This window comes from Apteryx mantelli, chromosome 30 (genome assembly GCF_036417845.1).
Source record: "Apteryx mantelli isolate bAptMan1 chromosome 30, bAptMan1.hap1, whole genome shotgun sequence".
Lineage (NCBI taxonomy): Eukaryota > Metazoa > Chordata > Aves > Apterygiformes > Apterygidae > Apteryx > Apteryx mantelli.
In genome coordinates, this window is record NC_090007.1 from 3,919,706 (window position 1) to 3,943,261 (window position 23,556).

The 23,556-nt window shown below is 40.8% G+C and overlaps 1 protein-coding gene across 2 annotated transcripts in view; it reads right to left on the reverse strand.

Moving 5' to 3' along the window:
• CERS4 (ceramide synthase 4) overlaps positions 1-23,556 on the reverse strand; it is a 55,221-nt gene that overhangs the window by 16,848 nt on the left and 14,817 nt on the right. For both annotated transcript variants that reach the window (XM_013958718.2, XM_067312923.1), the window contains exons 2-3: positions 23,229-23,283; positions 10,105-10,278 (exon numbers count right to left, since the gene is read on the reverse strand). In XM_013958718.2, the coding sequence (XP_013814172.2) occupies positions 10,105-10,278; positions 23,229-23,248 (194 nt within the window). In that variant the 5' untranslated portion in view covers positions 23,249-23,283. The remainder of the gene's footprint in view (positions 1-10,104; positions 10,279-23,228; positions 23,284-23,556) is intronic.

Consider the following 23,556-nt stretch of genomic DNA (forward strand, 5'->3'; position numbering starts at 1 on the left):
AAAAAGGCCCAAATTAACTCTCTGCTCCCTGTCTTTATGGAGAATTAGTTGTTCTTTATTAACCACTACTTTTTACACACTGCCAGTGGTATGCAATTATCTCACTAGCCAAAAAGAGCAGGGTGCCTGCCTAGAAGCACTTTTCAGCACTGCTGCAACAGCAAAATCTCAAGGAGACTTATCTCTGCATTTTTAAGTAGAAACTTTTTGCTCAAAGTGCTAACAGCTCCCCTGAACAGTTATTGGGGTAGTAATCAGTGCTGAGGACAGTTACAAGCTGATGATCGCCATGCAAAGGTAGCAAATGCAGAGGTCCAAGCCTCCTTGGATCCAGTTACCCCTAAACGATTCAGACACTGAACAATATCTCTTTTTTTCCACTGGAGCAAAAAAGTTGTGGAAGCTACTTCATTAAGAAGGTGTCTTAAGCTATTTTATTTAAAAATAGCATATGATACATTTATGACTGTGATTATATGGTGTGGTTGCTCGTGGTCCTCGTGACAGAGTATGTCCCTTCAAGCCATACAATGTCTTCCATAGGCTCATGTGTTTATGGACTATCCTAGATCAAGCACCCTTCCAGAAGGGTGTTTTGGAAGTTTTCTTTTCAAGAACCTGCTTCTTAATTTAATTTACAGGGATCAAAAGAAATTTTATCAACAGAGCACCTACCTAAGGAATGTTGTAACTGCTATTATATTAAGGCACAAAACATAGAGTGGTTGCATGTTTTGCTCACTCATATAACAGATGATTTCCACCTTTTCGTTGCACAGCCAGCTCCAGGGCCTATATACCAGTTCTGTTTCCTCACTTCTGGGAAATTCCTCTGGCATGACTGGCTACAAGAACATTCAAAGGTATATTAAGAATGATGAGAAAGACATGTTTCTAGCATGAAAGAAGGGTTCAGGTAAGTGTGCTTACTGGCTACTTTCCATGTACTAAAAATCACATAGGTATCCCAAAAGCTAAGTGTAAGCTCTGATTAGTTTCAGTGAAACTCAGCAGTGTCCGGATGTTGCTGCAACCTGCAGACTGCTGTAGGGCAGAGGAATGTAGGCTATCATTGGGGTTTTTGTTTTTTAACTTCGATTGCTCTTGAGAAATATTTCAATTATATTTTATGATTTCTTTAATAACAAAGGGGTTAACAGTGGTATTAGACCAGCTGGTCCTGTGCCAAGAACAACAACAACAGTATTTCAAAGACACCCACAATTATACAGAAATTAAGAAAACATTTGCCTTAAGCTCTAGGTCTTGGTTCTTATGTTGAGTAGTTCCTTGAAGTGGGCCTGATCTTTCTTTTTTTAAAGGTAAGTCATTTAACACAAGCTCCTCTGAAGATGAAGATGTAATCAACTTCTGTTGTTCAAGAAGAGCTTTACCACAGCTTCTTATTCCTCTGCCATGGAAACTGTCTGGCCTGAAATTTGCCAGACACATTAAAGGAGAATATTCCTGCCAGGTGTCAGGACAGCTTTCCAACAAGCTTTTTAGTGGAAAACTATTTAAATTATCCTGACTGATTTCTTAATTTTTGTTTAACGCTTCTTTTCTTTCTCTTTCCTGCTGGTTTGTCATGATCATGGAGTAAAATCTCGCTATAGCAGAAACAAGCCAGTTGCAGTTGATGAAAACAGAGTGTAATTAACCAAAGTTATAATTACTTTGTTTTTGAGGTTTTGAATTTAACTGTAAATTATGGGACCAATCCTACTTTTATGAAAATCATTAGGAGATCAAGTTCTGAAATTCTTCCTCAGGGAGGTCTGTATATGTTGGCCATATGCTCTGACTCACTCTCCAGTTGAATCTATTTCCAAGCACAACCCTAAGAGGACGATGCTTGTACTGATTTCAGCACCACAGATTCACCATTTGAATTGCAAGGATAGTCTTATCACAGCAGCTCATCAGCTCTGCAGAAGATGGGAGAAGAAAGCCCAATCACTAAGTTGTGTAACCTTCCACATCTAGGTAAGGGAAGATACAGTCAGTGAGCTGATTCTCATCCCAAGCCTATTTCTCTTCAGTAAGGAATAGGTGAAGATAGCTTCTCTCACTTAAATGTTTACATGGGAAAGTTCACGCTAAGGCCTTTTTTTCAGTAATCACCAAAGAATGAATTGTCATGTGCAAAATCTGATAAAATTAAAACTAAATGGATTAATTATGAAGTGTCGTAAGTCCATACTCCCCACCTTGCAAGAGTGAGCTACACTCCTTCTGTAGAGGCCTTCAGAGTTGGTATGAGACATTAGAAATAATTTAACTTTTTTTTCTTCCATTCCTCCATTCACTTGTGGAATTTGAACAAAAGTAAATCAATACATTAGGAATTAGATGAAAGCACCACTCAAAAATGGAGAAAAAGGGGACAGCATCAACTGTCCGATTTGTAGGCCTGTGGTGAGGGCATTTCTCCAGCATGTGCAGTTTGGTGCAGTTCTGTCCTATGCCTCAGAAGTTACAAGCCCACAACTGCCAACAGAATATCCTGACCCTGGAGGAAGGTATTTTGGAACATATGCTGTAAATACCTCAGGTTTATACTGTTTCACTTGATGGAAAATACTTAAATATTGATGGAGCCAGAGAAGGGTGGAAATTCTCAAGAAACATCCAACTACTTTACCAAACAAATCCACTGTCATTTCATTAAAATAATTAATTTATAACAGATTTTAGAATAACAACAAAGTAGTATAAAAGCATCTATGGACAGAAAACAAAATTAAACTGTGATTCATTGTTGTGTACTTGTTAAGAACATACTTCATTTGCGAGTATGACCGTGTTTATGATCTCTTCATTTATTCCCTATACTTTAACACTCTTTAAACTAATGTGTTGGTCCTGAGCCTTCAGACAGCAGAATTTGGCCTAAATGGCTAAGAAGCTTGAGCAGCCTGTTCTTAACTTCCAGTATTGCGCAACAGGATAGAGAAAATTTTTTTGCCATATTGTGCACTGGCAGGATGGCTCCCCTTTTTCAAACACAAACTAGATGCCAAATTCTCCTCATCTCCCTTTGAGGCTTTGTTGAAAAGCAGGCATCTTGCAAAGGATGAGGAAGTGAACTATTTCAGCTCTCTCTGCAGCATTACGGCCAAAGCTAATGTCAGGTCACAAATGCAGAGCAATTTATTGTGCCTTCTATGTAGTTCACTTGCTCCAAGAGGCTGCAACTAATATGTTGCTCCTTATGGTTACCAAGGGAAAGAAGCTTAGAAACAAAATCAGCAGATTTATGGATTTTGCCATCAGGAGGAACCATTAGGATAATTTAAGCAAGGAGAATGGTTCTGGCCATTCACATTAACTCTCTGTCCTTAAATTCTCTGCGTGCAGTTTGACTCCTGCATAACCCAGGATCCAGACTCACACAATACTTCCTGCTTTATGCCTGTAACTTCTGAGTGAGCTAAAATGAGTCTTTCAGAAAGATGTCCAAGCTAGAGAATTCCTTGAGGCTGAGTGAGCACCTCCTTCCCATTTGAACATTTTTAGCTCCCCTTTCCATTCCCTGGATTCTGCCACGCTGCTGGACTGAGTTGCACTGCGACTCTCAACTGTAAATCTCTTAAGACTTCAGCTCGAGTCCTGCTAGTGGAGACTACTAGTGACAACCTCAGCAGCAGGCCGTCTCACATTCTAGCTCAGCAGCTGGAGCCCAAGCAGGCGTAGAAAACCTAGGGCAAGCGCTGGAGTGGGAGGGAACAAACGTGTCTCTGAATGAAAAGTGAATCTCACATGCTTTATTCTAACAGCTCTTACTGCAGAAGTTGAGGACATAGCATTTAGTTTCCCATGCTCTGCCCACAGTAACATATGTTATCTGTAGACTACTGTTTTTATGTAGGAGAGACTCCAATTATTTGTCTCCACATATAAAAATATCTCTGAGTGTCAATCCAGGAATCACAGACACTATGGGGACAGAAAATGCAACCCCTACTGCTATCCAAAGAGCCTTTTATTGAATCATTTTCAGAAGGAGAAGCCCAGAGCAGGAGCTTAACTGAAAAAATAATTCCTCTCACCTCCTACATGCTTTTCATCATAAAGGCCCAAAGGCTCTTCACCCACATAAAGTGATACGCAAATATACATATAGGCTGTCTAGGAATACATAATTCAACATTTGCATGACAATCTGGTAGGGCTAAAAATTGAGCTAATTATTTCCATATGAAATGTAAAAGGAACACCATACGTATCTTGTCTGAACAGTTCAGCAAAATGTTGAGTGAGAAGAAGACAAGAGCGAAAGAGACAATGCATCTCTAACAGGAGGTGATCCAAGCAGCTGAGCATCACGTTTGAGGAAGAAACAGAAGTTAAAAAAAAAAAAAACCCACAAAATAAATAGCTCTGGTGTATAAGTGTATACACTGTAAGAAATCTGAGGTGCACTGATCAAAAAAGTTCAGGAATCCATTTTCCATTGGGTTGGGAAACCCCGAGTAAAATCACACAAATTTCTTTTTCAGTCCTATGGAAGCGCTTGTACCTGTGAAAACTTGTCTGCTTTTACCAATCTCTCCTTCCAATCTTGCTTTAGTTCCAGTCACAGAGAAAGGGGCTCATACCCAAGTCTCCCACAAACCACATGATATTTTGGCTGCAAAGTGGATAACAGGAAGAAGGAAAGCTAAGTTTTCATTCGAAGGGTGCAGTGGGAGGCATTGCAGCCAGCAACGAAGATTACAGATTGGGAACCACTTGAAAATTTTTGATAGGTTATAAATAGTGTTTAAATTCTCTTCAATAAAATATCCTCAGCATAGACCCAACTCTACCCCAAAACTGCTAGCTCTCTCATGTTTCCCTGTTTCATTCATTCTAGAAATTGTGCATAACATTATTAGTACCTACTATTCTTCCTTTTAAGAAATACAAGAGTGTGTTTATTTGCTTGTGACGTTTTTTCAAGAGGTACACAGAAACAACCCAAAGGCACAGCAACAGACACACAACAAACATAGCAATTCTCTGCTTTTCTGCTCTAGCGAGACATATGACGATGCTCCTCCAGCACTACATGACACCACAGTCCTTGGACAGATCAAACTGCTACAGCTTAGTAAAGATGTTCTGAAAACAGACTTACTGAAATCTCTGGTGAGCGCTTTCAAAGACATCAGCGCAGTTTATAAAGCTATTTTTAAATTAATACTAATTTGTTACCAAATGCTATATAATCCAGGATTCAATTGATATAAAAATATCAATATATGTAAGTATGTGTGTGTGTATATATATACACACACACGCACATGGATACAAACATACATATATGTATACATACATATAGTATAGATGGTATATCTAAGCTGTTTTTAGCTAACCTGGAACAACTTCTATAGTTTTTAAAACTACAAAAACAAATAATGTTTGAGTTTTCTGATTTTTGCTGGAGACAACTAAGAATTCATGGGTTTCCTCAGCTTTTTGGTCAGGCTGATGCTTTAATTCTCTTTTTGACATTTATTTTAACAGCTGTTATCCTGACTGGAGCTGAAATTTGGCTACAAGGCAATCACCTCCCTCAAAGGAAGCACACCAGCACTGTTCTTGCAGAAACTTTAATTTCATAAGGTGTGAATTCATTAGGTATTTCTCACAGAGTTAGGAAATGAGTCACTGAGACAGCTCTGCAGTGCACCTGTGTGGAGCCAATAAACCCTTGAAACGGAGACCGCGCATCCAAGGCCCTGGCTTTCAAATGTGGCTACAGGAAAGATGCTGAGTGATGTCAGGACACACAGTCCGAGTGTGGGGTACGCGCAGTTAAAACCAGTCTCTAAGCACAGGCTCCCTGTAAGAAACATCATGGAAAGGAAGAACAGGAAAGGACAATATTCTTGGCAAGGGTGTAAGGGACCAGCCTGCTCAGCATCCCCTCCCCTTCCTATTTCTGATATCTTCACCAGTAAACACTTAAGAGTTGTGCTAACAATCAGAAGCACCCAGCAGCAAACGTGGGCCTGTGTAGGAACTTGTACGAAGCAGAGCTTGACCGGCCGTAAATCATCACACAAGTGCTGGGTATAAGGGTGTCACAGTGCACAAGAAATCAGTAAGTGTTAGTAGGAAGGGACCTCCGGATGTCTCTAGTCCACTCTCCTGCTCAAAGTAGGACCATTGCCAACACAAGATCAGGGCAGCTGAGGCTTTGAGATGAAGTCCTGAAAATGTGGTCTAGCTGAGTCTTACAGACACCACCCTCCTGGGGCAGTTTTCCTAATGTCCAACCTGAATCTTCCAAGTTGCAATTTGTGGCCTTCATCCTTTGTTATACAGGGTGTCACAGGCACAGTCTGAAAATATCAGAGGAAGAGGAAAGGCTCCTGACTTCTAGGCCTTCTCTTTTTCAGGACCGAATTACCTACCTCTCTCAGCACCCTGCCTCAATAGTGTGACATAAAAGGACTAGGAGCGCTACAGTGATAATGGGCTTGCTGCTCTTCAGCACTGAAAACACCTTGTTTTTCCACCTTCCTCAGAGCAAACTGGCTCACAGAGAAGTTGCTTCACAGAGGTGTGAGTTGTTTCTTTTCCCCCAGGGCTGCACCTACAACCTCAACTCTCCCAGGCCGCACCCAACTACTACCCAACTTCTTTCAGCTACCACCTAACCCACAGAATCACTAGGTGTTAAAAAAATGCAGCTATCTGTCTCAGTATTTCCAAGCTCAGTGGTGAGAAGCCAGCAGCTGCCAAGGAGAGAAGAAAGATGCTGGAGGAAGCAGGGTCTTTCCCAGGTTTAATGTTCAAAACAGGAAGGTGTTTAAACACTATTAAACAGTGCCAGCACGGCAGCCAATGCATTTGCTGAATCAGGGTTTGCAGAAACTGCTCTGGGCTTCTCCTGCATTGCCTCTTAGTATTTTGTTGGGAGTTCTGACAAGGATAAATGACACTAACACATTAGAACATTTCTGAAATCCTAGAACAGATATCACCAGGAGCACAGAATACATCTGGAGAGAGAGAGAGGAAGAGAAAGAGAGAGAGAGAGCAAGCAAGCAAGCAAGCCAGCCTTGCACCAGATGTACAGCTGGAAGTAACAGGTGAGGGTAGAAGCACTTGCCAGAGACCAAGCTAAAGCCATCAAAACCAAACTAGTGGCCCAGTTACGTTCTCTGAAATCATAATCATTCTGACCCACAGACCAGACGTACAAAGCTATAAAGTCCAGGCCATCTGCAGGGAGAATGATAAATAACATACACATCATCTCAATCTGCAGTTCTCAAAACTTTGTGCAAATGAGTTTAGACATTGTTGTCCCCTGTAAATATAAGATAATGGAGAAACAGAGGACTTGATTCACACCTCCCATTCATAAAGGGAAGCTTTCTTCCTCAGGATGAACAGAATGTGAAACAGTAAGGACTAAGAATGGGAAAATTTCATGCTGGAATAAATGACCGCAGAGAGTTCGGACAAACAAGAAGCCATCTCAAAACACTGGTTTGCAATTTGCATGGGGAAGATAGTGAAATGATTACAGGTTTCCTGGACCTGTAAAATAGGCTTGAGATATCATCTTTTCTTAAGGGTGTGACAAGAAGCTTTTATTTAATGAAGTTTATGAATCAAAATAGCTTTAAAATAAATGAGTAGGACCAGGCCTGTGGAAACAATCCCAGCTGAGGCAATGCTTGGATGGGAAAGAAAAGATTTTTTTTACCTGACCATGGTCATCCTAAAGTACATGGAAAAGATATTTAAGCTGGCTAGAAGCATTGTGGCAGGAGGAATGGAATGAAAAGAGACAGTCCTAGTCAATGCAGAACATCAGGGTTAATCTCTATCTTCATAGTACCAGTGTGCTGAAGACTGTTGGACAGTGCCTGCCTACAGAGGTATTACATCCAGCCATTTTTGCAGATCACTGAGGAAGAAATGTGAGTCACTGTGTTTTAATGATTACCTGCAGCACTTGGTTCCCACATCGGTGGAAATAAGTAGACACTTGTGTCCCCACGAAAAAGTGCAGGATAAAATTCATGAAATTTATGGAATGCACATTAAACTGACTGTTTACAAAGAAGTGATCCATATTCCAAGTTGCATTGTCACAAAATGATTCTTTATGTAGTCATTCAGGCATTTGTTTTTAATAAAAACTCAAATTCTTGCCTGTATTTTTACATAACAACAATCTCGCAGCAGAGCTCAGAATCATTTCAACTTCTAGAAACTTTTCCAAGTTTTCCTTATACCACAGAGACTCTGGAGATGAAAGATGTTTCTAGCCTACAGAGAGGTCTGTTTTCATTTTCTTGTGCAACCACTTTTTATAAAAAGAACAGAATTTTTTAATTGGCATTTTTTCCTCTCTTTTTCTGAGGTTAAAAACTGCTGTAGGTTTTTGCTAAACTATCTCAAAAGAACACCTTGTCAGACAGCAACCAGGAATAGCCAGTTTTCAACCTAGTGAGGACCGTTTTAAAGAATTTTCAAAATCATGAAAAGGGAGTTATTCTGCAGTCTTGGTAATGGCTGATACTATGGTAACTCTCAGTTATCCATGGGCAAACTATGTTGTGTCGCAGATCACATTAACTATAGCTAAATTGCTTCTAGCAACAGCTCCAATTCAGAATCTGTATAGATACCTTTATGAAACTCAGAGCCAATGAACCCTGCAGGATTTCTAGCTATGCCTTTACCATAATCCCCAGATTCGTGTGCTGGAGAGTAATGTGCAAAATCACGGAATCACAGAATGGTTGAGGTTGGAAGGGACCTCTGCAGATTATCTAGTCCAAGCCCCTGACCCCAAGCAGGATCACCTACAGCAGGTTGCCCAGGACCCTATCCAGGTGGCTTTTGAATATCTCCAAGGATGGAGACTCCACAATCTCCCTGGGAAATCTGTTCTTATGCTCTGTTACTCTCCCAGTAAAGAAGTTTTTCCTTATGTTCAGAAAGAACTTCCTGCATTTCAGTTTGTGCCAGTTGCCTCTTGTCCTATCACTGGGCAACACTGAAAAGAGTCTGGCCCCATCCTTTTTACACCTTCTCTTCAGATGTTTAAACACATTGATAAGATCCTCCCTCAGTCCTCTCTTCTCCAGGCTGAACAGTCCCAGCTCTCTCAGCCTTTCCTCACATGAGAGATGATCCAGTCCCTTAATCATCTTAGTGGCCCTTTGCTGGACTCCCTCCAGTAGCTTCATATATCTCTTATACAAGGGAGCCCAGAACTGGACACAGTACTCCAGGTGTGGCCTCACCAGGGCTGACTAGAGGGGAAGAATCACCTCCTTTGACTTGCTGGCAATGCTCTTCCTAATGCAGCCCATAAAATACGTAAATGGCTCTGGCCAGAAAGATCCTAGAGCCAGAGTCATTTCTTGTGCTCAACCTGGAAGAAGAAGTTTCAGAGTCTACAAAGGGAAAAAGCAGCAACAAAAGCAGGCCTGGTGATGGAAGGAGAAGAAGAAAAATTCCCAGAACTGGAAGGGGCTGTAGCAAGCCTCAAACCAGAGGAAACAGTTACAAATGTCTCCACATTGTACTCCCAAGGAAATTATACTCCTAAATCCTGAACAGTGATCAGTGAAATCTATACATTCATGTGGCTCTGTAGTGCTGATTCGGAGGTCAGATGACTCAGCTCAGTCTAACTCAGTTTATTCAGGCTTCTTTGTCTGATATCCCAGATCCCAGATCCCCATTACCCAAGATAAAGGAGACCTGACTGTATTTTGGTTGCCTAAGCATTATTTCCACTGCACTCCAGACCCAGAAACAGCAAGTGATGTGCAATAGAACATAAAATAGCTTGCCTTCCTCCTAACACACAAGCATAAACCTAATCTAGGACTAGCCTGCTCTAAGTGTAAGAAGTCACATTAGACCTTAAGGGGAGGGTTTGTGTTCTATGTTCAACGCACTTTATTAGTAATACATATGACTGGAAAGAAACAGCTGAAAAGTCTACCTCAGCAGACACTGTAACTTGGAGTTTCTGTGGACCTCTTCAATCATACACTGGCACAGACAATAAAGCCAGTTTTTGGACCCAAATTGCCAACATTATCCCTAAAAAACCCCAAACAGTACTAAATAACTTACCTTTCAAAGAAACATCGAATGGCAACCAAGATTAAGGCAAAAGGGATGCTGAGCAGGAGATCATGAGGCTGAGGGTAATGGATATCTTCAGACTCTTTCATGTCCTCCCAGGTGATTCCTGGGGGGAGCCAGTATTCATGCTGCCATAGCCATTCATTCAGTGAGCGTGCCATCCTGGAAGGAAAAGCGACCAGAATAAGCTGAGGATATTCTAGCGCACAGCAAACCTGTCAGCACAAGCCAGTGAAGCAAAGGCAGGATTACACCCTAGCTGATGTTGCATCCAGCTATGAAAGCACAGGAGGTGTGGAATGCCTCAGTGCTGAAGGAACTGATAACCTACTCACAGATTTTTATCAGGTACTCAGTGACTGCTGATTCCTGGCACAAAACCAGAAAAGGCTGAAATGGAGCTAAGTGTCTCAGACCTCAGTAGAACAGGATTTTCATTCTCAGCAAGATGTACCATAAAGTTTTGAGTTTAATACTGCATCTTCTTTTCAGGTTCACAGATTCCTTTCCACAGCACTGACAGCTTGGTTTGGTGAGGATGCGGCAAGTCTGCTGCTGTGCTGGCTACCAGCTCTCCTTTTATATGTACATACCCTTAGTTTTTACTCTCTGATCTTTTGTATTTATTTGTTTCTATTTCCACATTGCAATTCCACCAGGCTGGAAGAGAAGGCGATCACATTGTCTGTTCCTTTATGCTAATCATGAATTAGTCTTAGTCTGCTGTGTAACAGAGTCTGAAGAACAAGAGTTAGCACTTAGTCTTAAACACAGACCGCTGGACCTGTGGTGATACAACGGATCACAGCCACTGCACTACGAACAGCAAAAAGCAGGTCTAGTATTTGTCTCCTCTTGTCATAACAGGCATGAAGTTTCTAGTCTATGAATGTAGTGGCCTGGCTGTGGATATCTGAAGATCTGCACTTCCTGAAGGTATCTGGTTGGTCACCAAGAAAGTCTGGGTCTTGTAGCTGCAGTTGCTGTGTGCCTGCTTTGGGACAACACATCTCATACTCCTACACTACGCTGGGATGGAGCAAAAAGGCTGAGTCATATCCTGGAGATGGAGTGTAGGTTTCACACCATTTAATGGTCTAGTCTGGGAACAGCTTCAGTTTGCTAGCTAAAAAGGACATCAAGAATACCTTAGAGAACTTCCTTCCTGCCTCAGCCCTTCAGAAAAGCATTTCTTAGTACAACAGCATTATTAGACAGTCCAGAGACAGCAGGCGTGCTAGGGAAAGTTCCCACAACAGCAAGCTTTGCAGCTACGCAACCAAGACTTCTGTCTCCAGAACACTCTGGAGGGGCTCTCTGTCCCCTGGATTAAATGTGTTTATGGACAAAGAGGGGGAGTATATAAAATAAGTCTTCCGATTTGCTTAAGGGGGATGTTCTTGGATTCAAAGCACTAAAGAAGTAAACAGCCATTATCCAACCTACTGTGATCTGCAAACTATAGACAGGATTGCCTTCCTGGAGGATTTCTGTATCTCTGCAGAGATCTTAACACATTGCAAAAGTATAGAAAAGTGTACAGTATAAAGCAATATATTTATCTTTTGCAATTTAGACAGGCCAAGTTCTCAAGTTGAGGCAGGAAAGCCGAGGACAACAGTGATGTTTCTAAAACACCCTTTTGTTTCTAAACCGCCCTTTGAGAATCCACAAAAAAGCATAAACTGGCCAACTTCTTTTTCAAAAGTCCTTTATGCCTCACAGAACATCCTGCACTATTAGCAGCAGCTTTGTAGTAATAGATAGCAATAAGCCCCCCAGCTCTGAATACAGGTGTAACAAAAAGACAGCCTATTCCACATAGAAGAGTTCAGCAAGAACAAAGGAAAAAACCCAACCCCCTGCAAAGCACTCCCCCATACCTGACACTGAACAGATTAGCATTAGGATTTCACAGACAGTGAACATTATAGTTTAGGCTGAAAGAACAATACTACACTGGTAGTAGAATATACATGTAAAGATGAAACCAAGAAAAGAAAAGTATCACGGTTATGTCATGGTGACAGGGGAGGGCAAGGCTTGGCCATTTACTCAGTCTACATACTGCGACAGGATAAGGCACTCGATATATAATCCAGCAAAGCTCCTTGAGGTAAACAGTTAGAGAAGGTATCAAAGCAACTGGACTTTGTGCAGTCCAGCAGCCCTGTCCACTGCATTTACATTGTTAAATCTTGCCTTTCTTAGGTTTTTTTTTTTACCTTGATGGTCTCATCTGAATCTTTAGAATGCCAAAGGTCTCTCTTGTCAGGCTGTACTGAACTGCTCCAAGGAAAGCAGAAATTGCTGGGCTGGCCAGAAGGAACGGAATTGCAGTATCTATACGCTGCAGCAGAGAATAGCACTATTGGGCTCCATGAACCCTGAGCCAGAGATAAGTAATACTACTACACTTAAAGCACTTGGGGACATACTTATTTATATATAGTTTCAGTTTCAAAGCAGAATCGTTTGAGAAGCAGCACAGCATCTAGCTAGAAAGATTACTCCTTGTCTCATAGCTAAAATGGATGAGCAGGTTTGCCCAGAAATAACTGTTGCCTACATCTTCAAAGAGTTATTTTGCTGTTTTTCTTACAGAACTATTCCAAGCAAAACATTTATATATATATGCACAAATATAAATTTACATACATGAATATAGGAGATGAGGGTGGGGGAGAGCGAGAGAGAAAAGACCCACAAGTCTTAGGAAAGAATGGGGTAATTACGCTCTCGCTCTGAAGAAGTCTAGGTGTAGGTATCAGGCCTACAGTTTTTAACTACAGCATAAGCCAGACGTTACTGCATTAGGCACTGTTCACTGTTTACACCCTACACAGGAATATAAGACAAACCGCCATAATAAAAAAAAATTACATTGGAGTTTTTAATTTGCATTGATTAATCAATCTTCCCTTCCCGCTCCCCCCTGCCTTAATGTTAGCACAACAAATACTGGTAACTTAGATATTACAGCCATTTTGGTCTTTGATGCAGGAATTATGACCCCAGTAACACAGTACTTCCAACTTCTTTGCAAATTCCAACATACTAATCCACTAACTTGTTTCCTCCTCCTCCCTACATGCACCCACTTAATTTTAAGAACATCCAGGACTGCGCTTAGCCACTTTCAGCTTTTTGCTATCACAGGCAACAGTAATTCCTCAAATAAAGGTACCAAGCTGTATTACAGATGTCTCAATGTTTTTGCACCAATTACTCATACTGGAAAGCTGTTCCTAAACCTTACCCTCTGGTGGATACAAATCAACTACAAGCAAGAATTTTAATGCCATATATTTTTTGTATTAACATGGGGTTTTAGTTTAAACAAGCTCTTCTTACCATTTATAGATCAATATTCTTCTCTCAGCCTTCATTTGTCTAAGCTAAACAGGCCAAATGCTTCTAATCCTCTCTCATACCTAACTAGAACCAGAGAAATGGAAAACCTTTCTTTGCACATTCCTTTGTTTATGACGAGACTGTGAACAGGATTTCAGAGAGGAGTGTCTGGCAGTTACATCCCTGCTTTGTAATATAAATTTCTGTTATTAGTCCCCAAACACACAGCTCTGCACTTTGTACTATTAAATGTCACCTCATTTCTATTACTCTGGCCTTCCAGTTCTTGATCATACCATAGAGGCCACATTGTCTAAAGAAGAATTATGCAAGTTTGTGTATGGACAATGCCACAGGTACAAACATCCCCAAAGTGGCTCTTGGCCAAGCTGTTTAGGTCTGCCAAGTCTTATTAGCTTAAGTGCACCATCATGCTAACTATACTGCTGCCAGAACTAGCACAGGTATTCTTATAGTAGACTCCCTGGTACAGCCAGTTCTCCCAGGACTTTAATTAGCTGCCACCACCACCACATTAGTGCCACAGGGGAAATTACTAGTTAATGCAGAAGCACACCACCATATGGATGCAATTATATTCCTTCTAGATCCAAGTTGCTTTATTGTTTGCATGGGGCTACTGCTGAAATAATTAAAAAAGGCCTCTTAAATCTTGATATGCTGGACAGCAAAACGGAGAGTCTCTTCCTGGCTTTCTGAGAGCCACTTGGGGTCTAGAAACTGAGTCCTACGTGTATTTATACAGGTTCCCTGTTTTTTCAGATTGGAAGAGCTGCTGTATTCCAATCCTCCTCTTGTCCGTGCTTCCTGAATTTGGCTTATCACACATTTTATGCATTGGAACCTTCAATTAATTTAAGAAATCAATCATTCAAGAATTCTATGAGTAAATTCCCTCCTGATAGTTCTTCTAGTCCGTTTCTTACCTGCCTTACACTTCTCATAATCCTGGTGTTTTCCACTTTAACTACTTGTTATAGCACCACAAGGGAAGACACAAGTTCAGACACGAAACTTACCACACCTCTCTTACCCAGAAATAAGTGATTTTATCAAAGAAAGCTCACAGATTAGTATGATATAGGCTATCTTTTGTAAACTCATGTTATATTTAATCTCTTTATATCAGTCTCCAGGTTCCCCTCCCCACCTCAAATTTATTATAGTTGCTGGGATCATTTTTCCTTCTAGCATATATCAAGCATTGTTACCAAAGATTTGGTGATATGTACAGATTAAAAATCTTTGCTCCAAAATGCTTAATTACATGTATCATTTGTTTTGGTATGCTGAGATGGAGATTAGCTATCCAGTCTTCCGCTTGATGGGAATACATTAACCCTTTTCAAATTTCATGTCAGCTTGGATATGTTCATTTCCATTTCCTTACCTCTGTAAACTATCCTGGGGTTGCACCTATTTTCTGACATCCCCTTATCTATAGCAATATTCTCCTTTGCCTGAAACCCTGCTCTCTGCCTATCCCTTTGTCAGTTCTTCCACCATTTTAGTTTAAAGCTTTTCTTGCCCAGCAAGTGGATTTAAGTATAGATGGACAGTGTCCAAGGGGCTCATCTGAAATTTATCATTTAGGAAAAGTGCCTTTCTAAGAATGTCCTCCCATGGCAAAAAAATCCAAATCTTTCCTTATAGTTCCAGTCCTTGAACCATCTGTTGACCTTCACTCTCTTGGCATGCCTTGTCCTCGTTCTCTTAGTCTAAGTAACTTTCTTACAAAAACCACCACCCTCTATACCTTCATTTCTTTTAACTTCTTTTGGAGTTTACTACAAGTCTGCTTGCTCTGGCCACAACTGATACAGAATACACAGTCACGTGGACTGAATCTGGTATGAATTTTTGGTCCTTCTCCTTTTACCTGCAGCTAATTCTGCTTCATTCTTCTTATATCCCCCAGCTTTTTCATCTTTTTCTCTTGATATTTTGAATGCCCATTTCTTTTCCCTAAAAGCTCAACTTCTGGCAGATTCTTCCCTCCATTTTTGTGTGAAATAAGCCTGTCCTTCAATTCAAACTAGTAGGAAAGAAACAAAAAGTCTCCTTCCCTTTGTAGTCCTCAACACTATGTTGTCTCGGGGTCCCACTCCTCATCCAGACCTTGTTCTCCACATTCTCTATTTTAGAAGCTGGCTGAAAATTTGAGATGATTTGTGCTGCCTTGTCTCTTCAGTAGTGATCAGTGAACTTCTTCCTGATGTTCTCCTCCCTCAGATCTTCCAGCTGACATTTCCTATCAAATTAATTCATGTCTGTTGCCCACCTAAGAATAAATTCATATTGCAATTCTTCATCCAGTCTTTTTCAATGAACCTTTCACTATCTGTTCACTTTCACTATTAGTCAAATAGCAGTTTGATTCTTTACTTCTAACTTCAAAGTACAAAGGGGAAATTCCCTTCCACAGCCCCTGTGATGAAGAAAACGCCTCTTCTCAGCTCACTGACAGTGTGTTATGGTCCTTGGTGGCTAAACTTTCCAGCTTTTCACCAACATTAGCCCTGTCTCATACTTCGATCTGGCTGGTCATGTGGGGCTCTGTCAAAGGCAGCAATTTTCATTCATACCCTCCCTCATCTGGGAGACCTCTCTCCCAGAAAAGTATACACCCCCAAATAGCTGCTACAAGCTGAAAATAAAACTGCAGCAAACAAATTTGCTTATCTAGGTCTCCAATGAATAATACTCTCTTCTTCCTTACCCAGCATAAATTACTTATAAACTTCCATACCTTGTGCTCCGCCTGCCAGCGTCTTGGGTTGTTAGGCTCCTGTGACTGCTGAGTGTTTGGCTCTGAAGTAGACTGCCAGGTCTGACTGACAGCATGGGCTTCAGGCTGATGTCAGGCATCCACGTCAGAATGCAAATCACACAGCTCTTCTCACTCCAACATTCCTTGCTGAGGAACCGTTTCTTCTCTCAAATCCTCTTCTCTCCAGCTCCAGGGAAAAAAATCTCTTTCAGCACCTTGACTGGCCTTCTTCCCCATCTCCTAGTCTTCAGAGCAAAAGAAAATGCTGCCACAGAGTGAAATCTAAGTCATGGGGCCACAGCCTCTTTTACATACAGATCTGGGAACAAGTCCCATCTTTGATATCACAGATGCTGACAGGACCATAAATTTCATAGACTCATAGAATATTTTAGGTAGGAAGTGGCCTCTGGGGTCTCTGGTCCAACACCCTCCTCCAAACAGGTCCAATTAGAGCAGGTTGCTCCATGCCACATCCAGTCAAGCTTTGAATATTTTCAAGGACAGAGATTCCACAGTCTCTCTGGGTCCCTCATCCAGGGTTTGACTACTATCAGAGTAAACACTTTTTTCCTTACGCATAGTCAGAATTTTCCATGTTCCAACTTGTGTCAGTTGCATCTCAGCCTATCGCTATGCACCTCTGAGAAGAGTCTGGCTCTACCTTCTCTGTACCATTAGGTAGCTGCAGACAGCAATCAGATCCCTTCCCTTTGCCTTCTCTTCTCCAGGCTGAACAAACCAAGTTCCCTCAGCCTCCTGTGCTCCAGTCTCCAACCGTCTTGATGGCCTCTGCTAGACTCGTTCCAGTATGTCAATGACTTTCTTGAACTGGGAAGCTGCCAGGGCACATTGTTGACTCATGATCAGCTTGCTGTCCATCAAGACACTCAGGTCTTTTTCTGAAAAGCCGCTTTTTATCCAGTTTACACCCAACCTATCCTGTTGCATGGGGTTATTCCATCCTAGGGGGCAGAATTTATCATTTGCCTTTGCTGAACTTCATGGGGTTGCTGTCAGTCCCTTTCTCTAGCTCACTGAAGTTCCTCTGAACAGCAGCCCTGTTCATCAACTGCTCCCTCCAGATTGGTATCATCCATGAACTGAGAGTGCACTCATCCTATCAACCAGATCATTAATGAAGACATAAAACATAATTCATTTCCACAGATTCTGCTATTAGGCCCAGGTTCACTGAGGTCAAACCTTACCAGGAAAAATTAAGGCCAGAAAAAGACACTGAGTACCTTAGTTTTTTCCATATCTCTGGTCATAAGGTCCTCTGCCCTGCTGAGCCATGGGCCCACATTTTCTTTAGTCTTCCTTTTGCTGCCAATGTACTTAGAGAAGCCCTGCTGGTTACCCTTCACATCCCTCACTCCAGTTGAGCTTTGGCTTTCCTATCCCTATCCTTGCATGCTTGGGCAATGCCTCTATATTCCTACTGGCTAGCCCAAACCCACTTCCATCTTCTTGATATTCCGTTCTGTGTCTGAGTTCAGTCAAGAGTTCTGTAAAAACAAGCACTTACAATCCTACTTTCTCTCATGCTTCTAAAGCTGCTGGCCAGTGCTTCAAGCCCTGGCAAGCCTGTTCCTCTGCTGGTAGGACTGAGGTCTAAGGAGATTGGTAGCTCCAGTAGAAAGCCGAGCAACAGGGCTAAGCATGAATTGTTATAGATGCTGTCTGTATGTAATGTGGTGGGGAACCACCCGCTCTAAACACACATTCTTTGCAAAACTGATAGAGGCTTTTTCACAGATTTGGGGAGGAGAATGCGACTAAAAGGAATCACACACTGTGAGAATACACACTGAATATGGTTCAAAACATCAAGCATGAAAAAATAACAACTATGTGAGATCTTCAAGACTCTTCTGAAGGCAAGCTCTGGAGGTTACAACCCAGGCTCTGTGCATGGAGATTCATATGCTGGAGAAATAGGAATGGTCTGCCCAGAACCTTTTGATACAATACATGCCCCAGACATCTTTTCTACCCTCAAATGAAAATTTTCAACTGATTATCACTATCCCTGTTATTCAGAAATCACAAATCAGGCCTGAAAAAGTTTAATGTCAACTTAAAAACGTGAAAAATAAAAAGCAGGTAGTGGGTTCAAGTTTCCAAGTCTTAGGCCATACTCAGATCACATCTTCAAACTTCTTGATGCAGCCATGAATGCTAGTACATTTTTTTATAGTGTAAGCTGAGATTCTAATACAATTTCATAAATCAGGATTTGAAAAGGAGAATTAAAATACTTCATGGCTTTCAATAAAGTCTCTTTCATAAATGCTCACGTGACAGTGTAATGCTTGTCCAGTGTGACACTTGATCTTTTAAAGCATAAATATTTCTGAATAAACACATCGTTCTGGTCTGAAGGCTCTCTATTAACCTGTCCTCTAAGAATCACCCTTGGCAAGCCTTTCTGTTCTCTTACAGGCAAGCTCAACTACATATTTGGTTCTCAGTTCATGGCAGCTCTCAGAAGCTCTTCATCCCTAGCTTCATCTAGAATTCCTATATCCCTGCAGTCCAAAGCTTCACCAATTTTTCTTTTCCTGTTCCTTGTTTATAGAGTCAACCAACCCCTAGGGTGAGTCAAGTTGTCAGTTATCCTTCACTATCCCCCAAATGATCCATTTCCCCAAATATGTGTTTTCTAATCCACCACACCAGCAACCATGATCTGAGAAACTGTCTGTCACTAGCAATGCTGTGACATTCAGCTCAGCTAAGTGAAGCACTGAATGCCTGAACTGCTAACGCTAGGTCAAAATGAGGGAATCAGTTATGACAAATAAGGAAACAGGAGGATAAAGGAACAGATGCATATGACTTCTATACCACAGATACACTAAAGATAAAACATCAGAGTGGAAGTGGATCATCTTGAATGCCAACACAAAATAAAAAGGCACTTATCTGTCATTCCAGACAAACTGAATTTGTCTTCATGAAGTTGAGAGAGACATCCTATACTACAACCTAGCACATCTGAAAGATGCAAAGCATGACTTTTTTGCACAGTCTTTTTTCTCCTCCCTTGCACAGGAATCACACAGGCTTTAATTACCTTGCACCAGCTGGTTTTGATTTTAATATCAACAGTTCCATCAGTTTCCCAGGTTTTTGTTCCCACAAACTCACCAGGCTGTTCCAAAGCTTAGAGAGAAAACTGAAATTTAATTACTGTATAATTAGATTTTTTAATGATACTCATACCTTTAAAACTAGTGTTTTTATTTTCCCTTCCTTTCAAAAAGACAAAATGTAAAACCTTATCTGAGAATATCTACATTCCCAATATTACATAAGTAAAATAAATTAAAAACATTGTCTGAACAAGAAACAGAAACTGATATAAAGATTTCCCTTTCCCTTTCTCCAAAATTAAAAGAAGTGTTTCACTTTTTATAATTATTACTGCTTAATTAGTAATGCAATCTATCATATGAGGATGCTTTAAAAAAAAAAGCTGATTTGAATATGAACTGTTAATTCTTAATTAGCACAGATAACTTAAAAGCACTCTAACATGGATAGTGTGTAAATCAAAAAGTAAAACTCTAAGTTCTTCCAACAGGGACTGCCCTTCTTTGTTCTTTTTTGGAATAGTATCTAATGTCAGGGGATCCTGTCCACAACTGTGCTTTAGGCATTATATAAACAAATCATTATCAGCCAGTATATTATTTGTCATGATACTTATTGCTGAAACCAGACTGCGGTATTTATCTAGCAATTTTGGCATTTGGTTTCTCAGTTTGACTTGGGATGGGACCATTTTAACGAGCAGTCTGGCAGAACGGAGACAGAGCATTTGCTTCTGACTACCTAGCCTGGGTGGTCTTCTCTGTCTTTTATTAACCCAAAGTCCCTCCGTAAGCTGCACGTTCTGCCTCCTGCTCTGCTAATCAGGAGTCCTTGCGTTACGCTGCAGATGTAAGCCATGGGACTGTGGCAGATGATTCAAACACCACATTTATTCCACGCTGGGCCAGTCTCTCCGCATTAAATACATTAATTTATCTTCACTGCAGCCACCTGTTCCGCCCTGCCTGAGCTGAGACAATCATACCTATATCAGTTACAGAAAGTGAATAAGCCAACCTGGAGCGCAAGCCAGAATGTCAGTCACAGCCATTTGGATCTCGCTGTACAAAGTTAACATCTCTGGCTCTCACAGCAGAGCCCTGACACATGCTGGCTGAGCTCAGGGTTTATTTTTAAAACACAGATACTGGGACACTTTCTTCTTACTTCAATTCACTGCAAGCTGTTTTAATTACTAAGGCAAAATAACATTACAAAGAGATCACATCAAATTCAGGAATTCTGCCTTCATGTTTTTACTGTAGCATCATCTCTAAACACAAAAATTCCTCTGATCTTTTCTTTGAAAACATTAAACACAACCTCTGACATAACATCCTCCAATTCCCCCAGAAGAAAGATATCTTTCATATATACATGAAGAAAAGACAGATGGACAATTGAGAAGCAGTTCCCAAAAAAGTTCTGATAGTACCTCAATGGGTAAAAATAATTCTGCTTATTATAGAAAAAATAACCGGAGCAGAGCCCATAATTTCCCTCTTTCAAGACTTTTTTTGCCTTACATATTTTGATTCAGGGCATCAGCACTCGTTATGTTGGAAGGCATATGCCATGCCTGTGTCTGTGGCCATCTGTGTGACAAACCCACAAAGCAAAGTATAAGAAGAATACCCTGATTTTTTGAAACTGACTTTTAAAACAAAGAAACTAGTCATCAAAAACGATTTCCATAAAAGTTGAATCAATCTTGAAGTTAACTGAATTACCACATTTAGACTTCTTGAACATATTTTCTATTTATTCAGATGACAGCTACTCTTGAATTAAGTAAAGGAAGAGCATACTGGAAAAAGGAGTGGAGAATATGCATTGGATTCTCAACATGGCTAAGCTATTAACTGAGTATGTAATTATGGACAAATCATGCTGAGGTGTATTCCTCAGGAAACAGGAATACACCACAACAATTATCCCCAAAAGAAAAAACAGCCGTCAGTACATTTTCAAAACTGGGAAAACAATGACATTTGATTTCTCTTTACTTAGGAAGAACTTGTCATGAAATGCCAGTGGAATTAAAACCTTTGATACAGACACACCAGAGGTTAATACAGGCATCTTATGCACCCACAGTAAAATGAAAGCCTTTGTTGCAAAGAGAAGGGAAGTCAAAGACATGGAACAAGGAGTTGCAATATATTGCAGCAACCTGGGGAAAAGAGCCTACAGTTGTCTGCAGCTGTCTGTATGTACATCTGTGTGAAAGACCAAGACCACCACTGAGTCACATCATGGGTACATATGTTTGAGAGCAGGATCAGGGAGAGTAGTTCTATTTTTTTCCTGTGACAGCAAGGATGTAACTGGTGGAGATCACTGCATTGCACAGCTTAGTCCTTTATGGTAGCTCTACAACAGATACTAGTTTCGGTTAGGCAATGGCTCCTGGAACTGAGCTCCCCTACGTGATAAACAACAAGCCCCTCTGAAGACTATGAAGCGGTGGTACAACTACAGAACCCATACTGTGCATGCCAGGGCTCTACACCCCGCTGGGCAAGGATGCAGGGCCTCAGCTCCTGGTAGAGTTTCCCAGGTGCCTCTATATCAGATATACTCCAGATCTAGAGATTGTATGAGCTGGAGCCTAACACAATCTGTAGTGTGCTGCATTACAATGAAAATATTGTCATAAATTCTAAACCTATGACATATTCCACTGCAGATGTGTCTGCAATATCCAGTTACTCTATTAATATTAACTAAAATCAGGATAATTCAGTTTACTAGTAGGGAATAATTACATGATTTTTGTTTTTTAAAAAGCAGTCTACTTTTAAGTAGGTAAGGTATCAGATTAAGTCTCCTAGCTTTCCCTTCCTATTCAGGTGAAAGTATAGGTTTTCTCCTACAGGGAAGAAATTTGGAATGGACATTAGAGATACAAGCAGGAGACAACATAGAGAGTACAACAACCATGCTGACAGTGGGAATCCCATTACACTTTTGTTCTTATCCACAGGCTCTATCCTCACTGCTAAAGTAGAGTCAGCTCCAAACTGTTTATACTAGGATTTTAGTGTGTACTAGTTATCTAGTTATGTCACATCAATGTTAGAATGCCTCCAAAGAAGCCACATTAAAAAAAAAAAAGGGATCTTCCAGATAATTGCTGTGAGTTATGAACTCAACTTTCAGCATTTCAGAAAACAAGCATACATAACTTAAAACCCACAGAACAGAAAAACAAGATGAACTATTTGTTTTGGCTTATGGATGTTAGCCCTTTGAGCTTTTATAATCTTCATTCTTGTAAGTTTGCTTTCACCTAAACAAAGCCAAAGACTGAAGCAGAGATGAACACAGCAAGGGAGGAAACAGCCGCGTTTCCTTTAAGATTATATCAATGGGTGGAGAGATCTCCCTACTATCCTTAAAACAAAACTGCTGTTCTTTCCAGAGCAAAAATACCCACCTCCTGTCACAGGTTCGTGACAGCTAAAGCCAACGTAAACCAACACTGCTATCAAAGAATAGGTCCAGGTCTCCACTGTTCCTGACCTGTTCATTCCCATCAGTGTCACTACCTTCCTATACTCCACAGAAGTGTATGTGACGCCTCACAGTGAACAAGGCCGAGAAAAAGATCTGGGTTAAAACTAAACCTTTTTTGTACTCGGAGTTGATTTTCCCTCACAACAGTTCCCTAAAGCGAATCTACCTGGCTTCAAAAATGTTTGAGCTGGCTCAAGGAAAGGGATGACACAAAACCAGAACCAGTGGCTTGGGGCAGGGCAAAGGTGTGACTTCTCTCTAAAGGAACGCCAGCTTAAACCGATCAAACTGGCATTGCAGAAAGCATCTCCGTTGTGTTCCAAACGTCGCAACTGCAACACCATACCTGAAAATATCCAGATTCATGTCATGAAGTCCCTATTGACCTCTGCAAAAGGAACCTGAAAAAAAGAAAAAAAACAATTTAAGCCTAAATATTTTATATATAAAGCACAAAACAAATTCTGATTGTATGTATTCAACTAATTGCAGGGATCCTCAGCATAACATCACATAAATCCCCCTATACCTGTATTTCTCTCATATCTCTCTTAGGGTTGAGTAGCAAGCGTGTAAAACTTTCCCTTACCCATCTCCGACCAGGAAAGATTGTGTACGATTACATTCTTGCTATGTTTTACTCTCTCACAGGAAAAGTAGATATCAATTAAGAT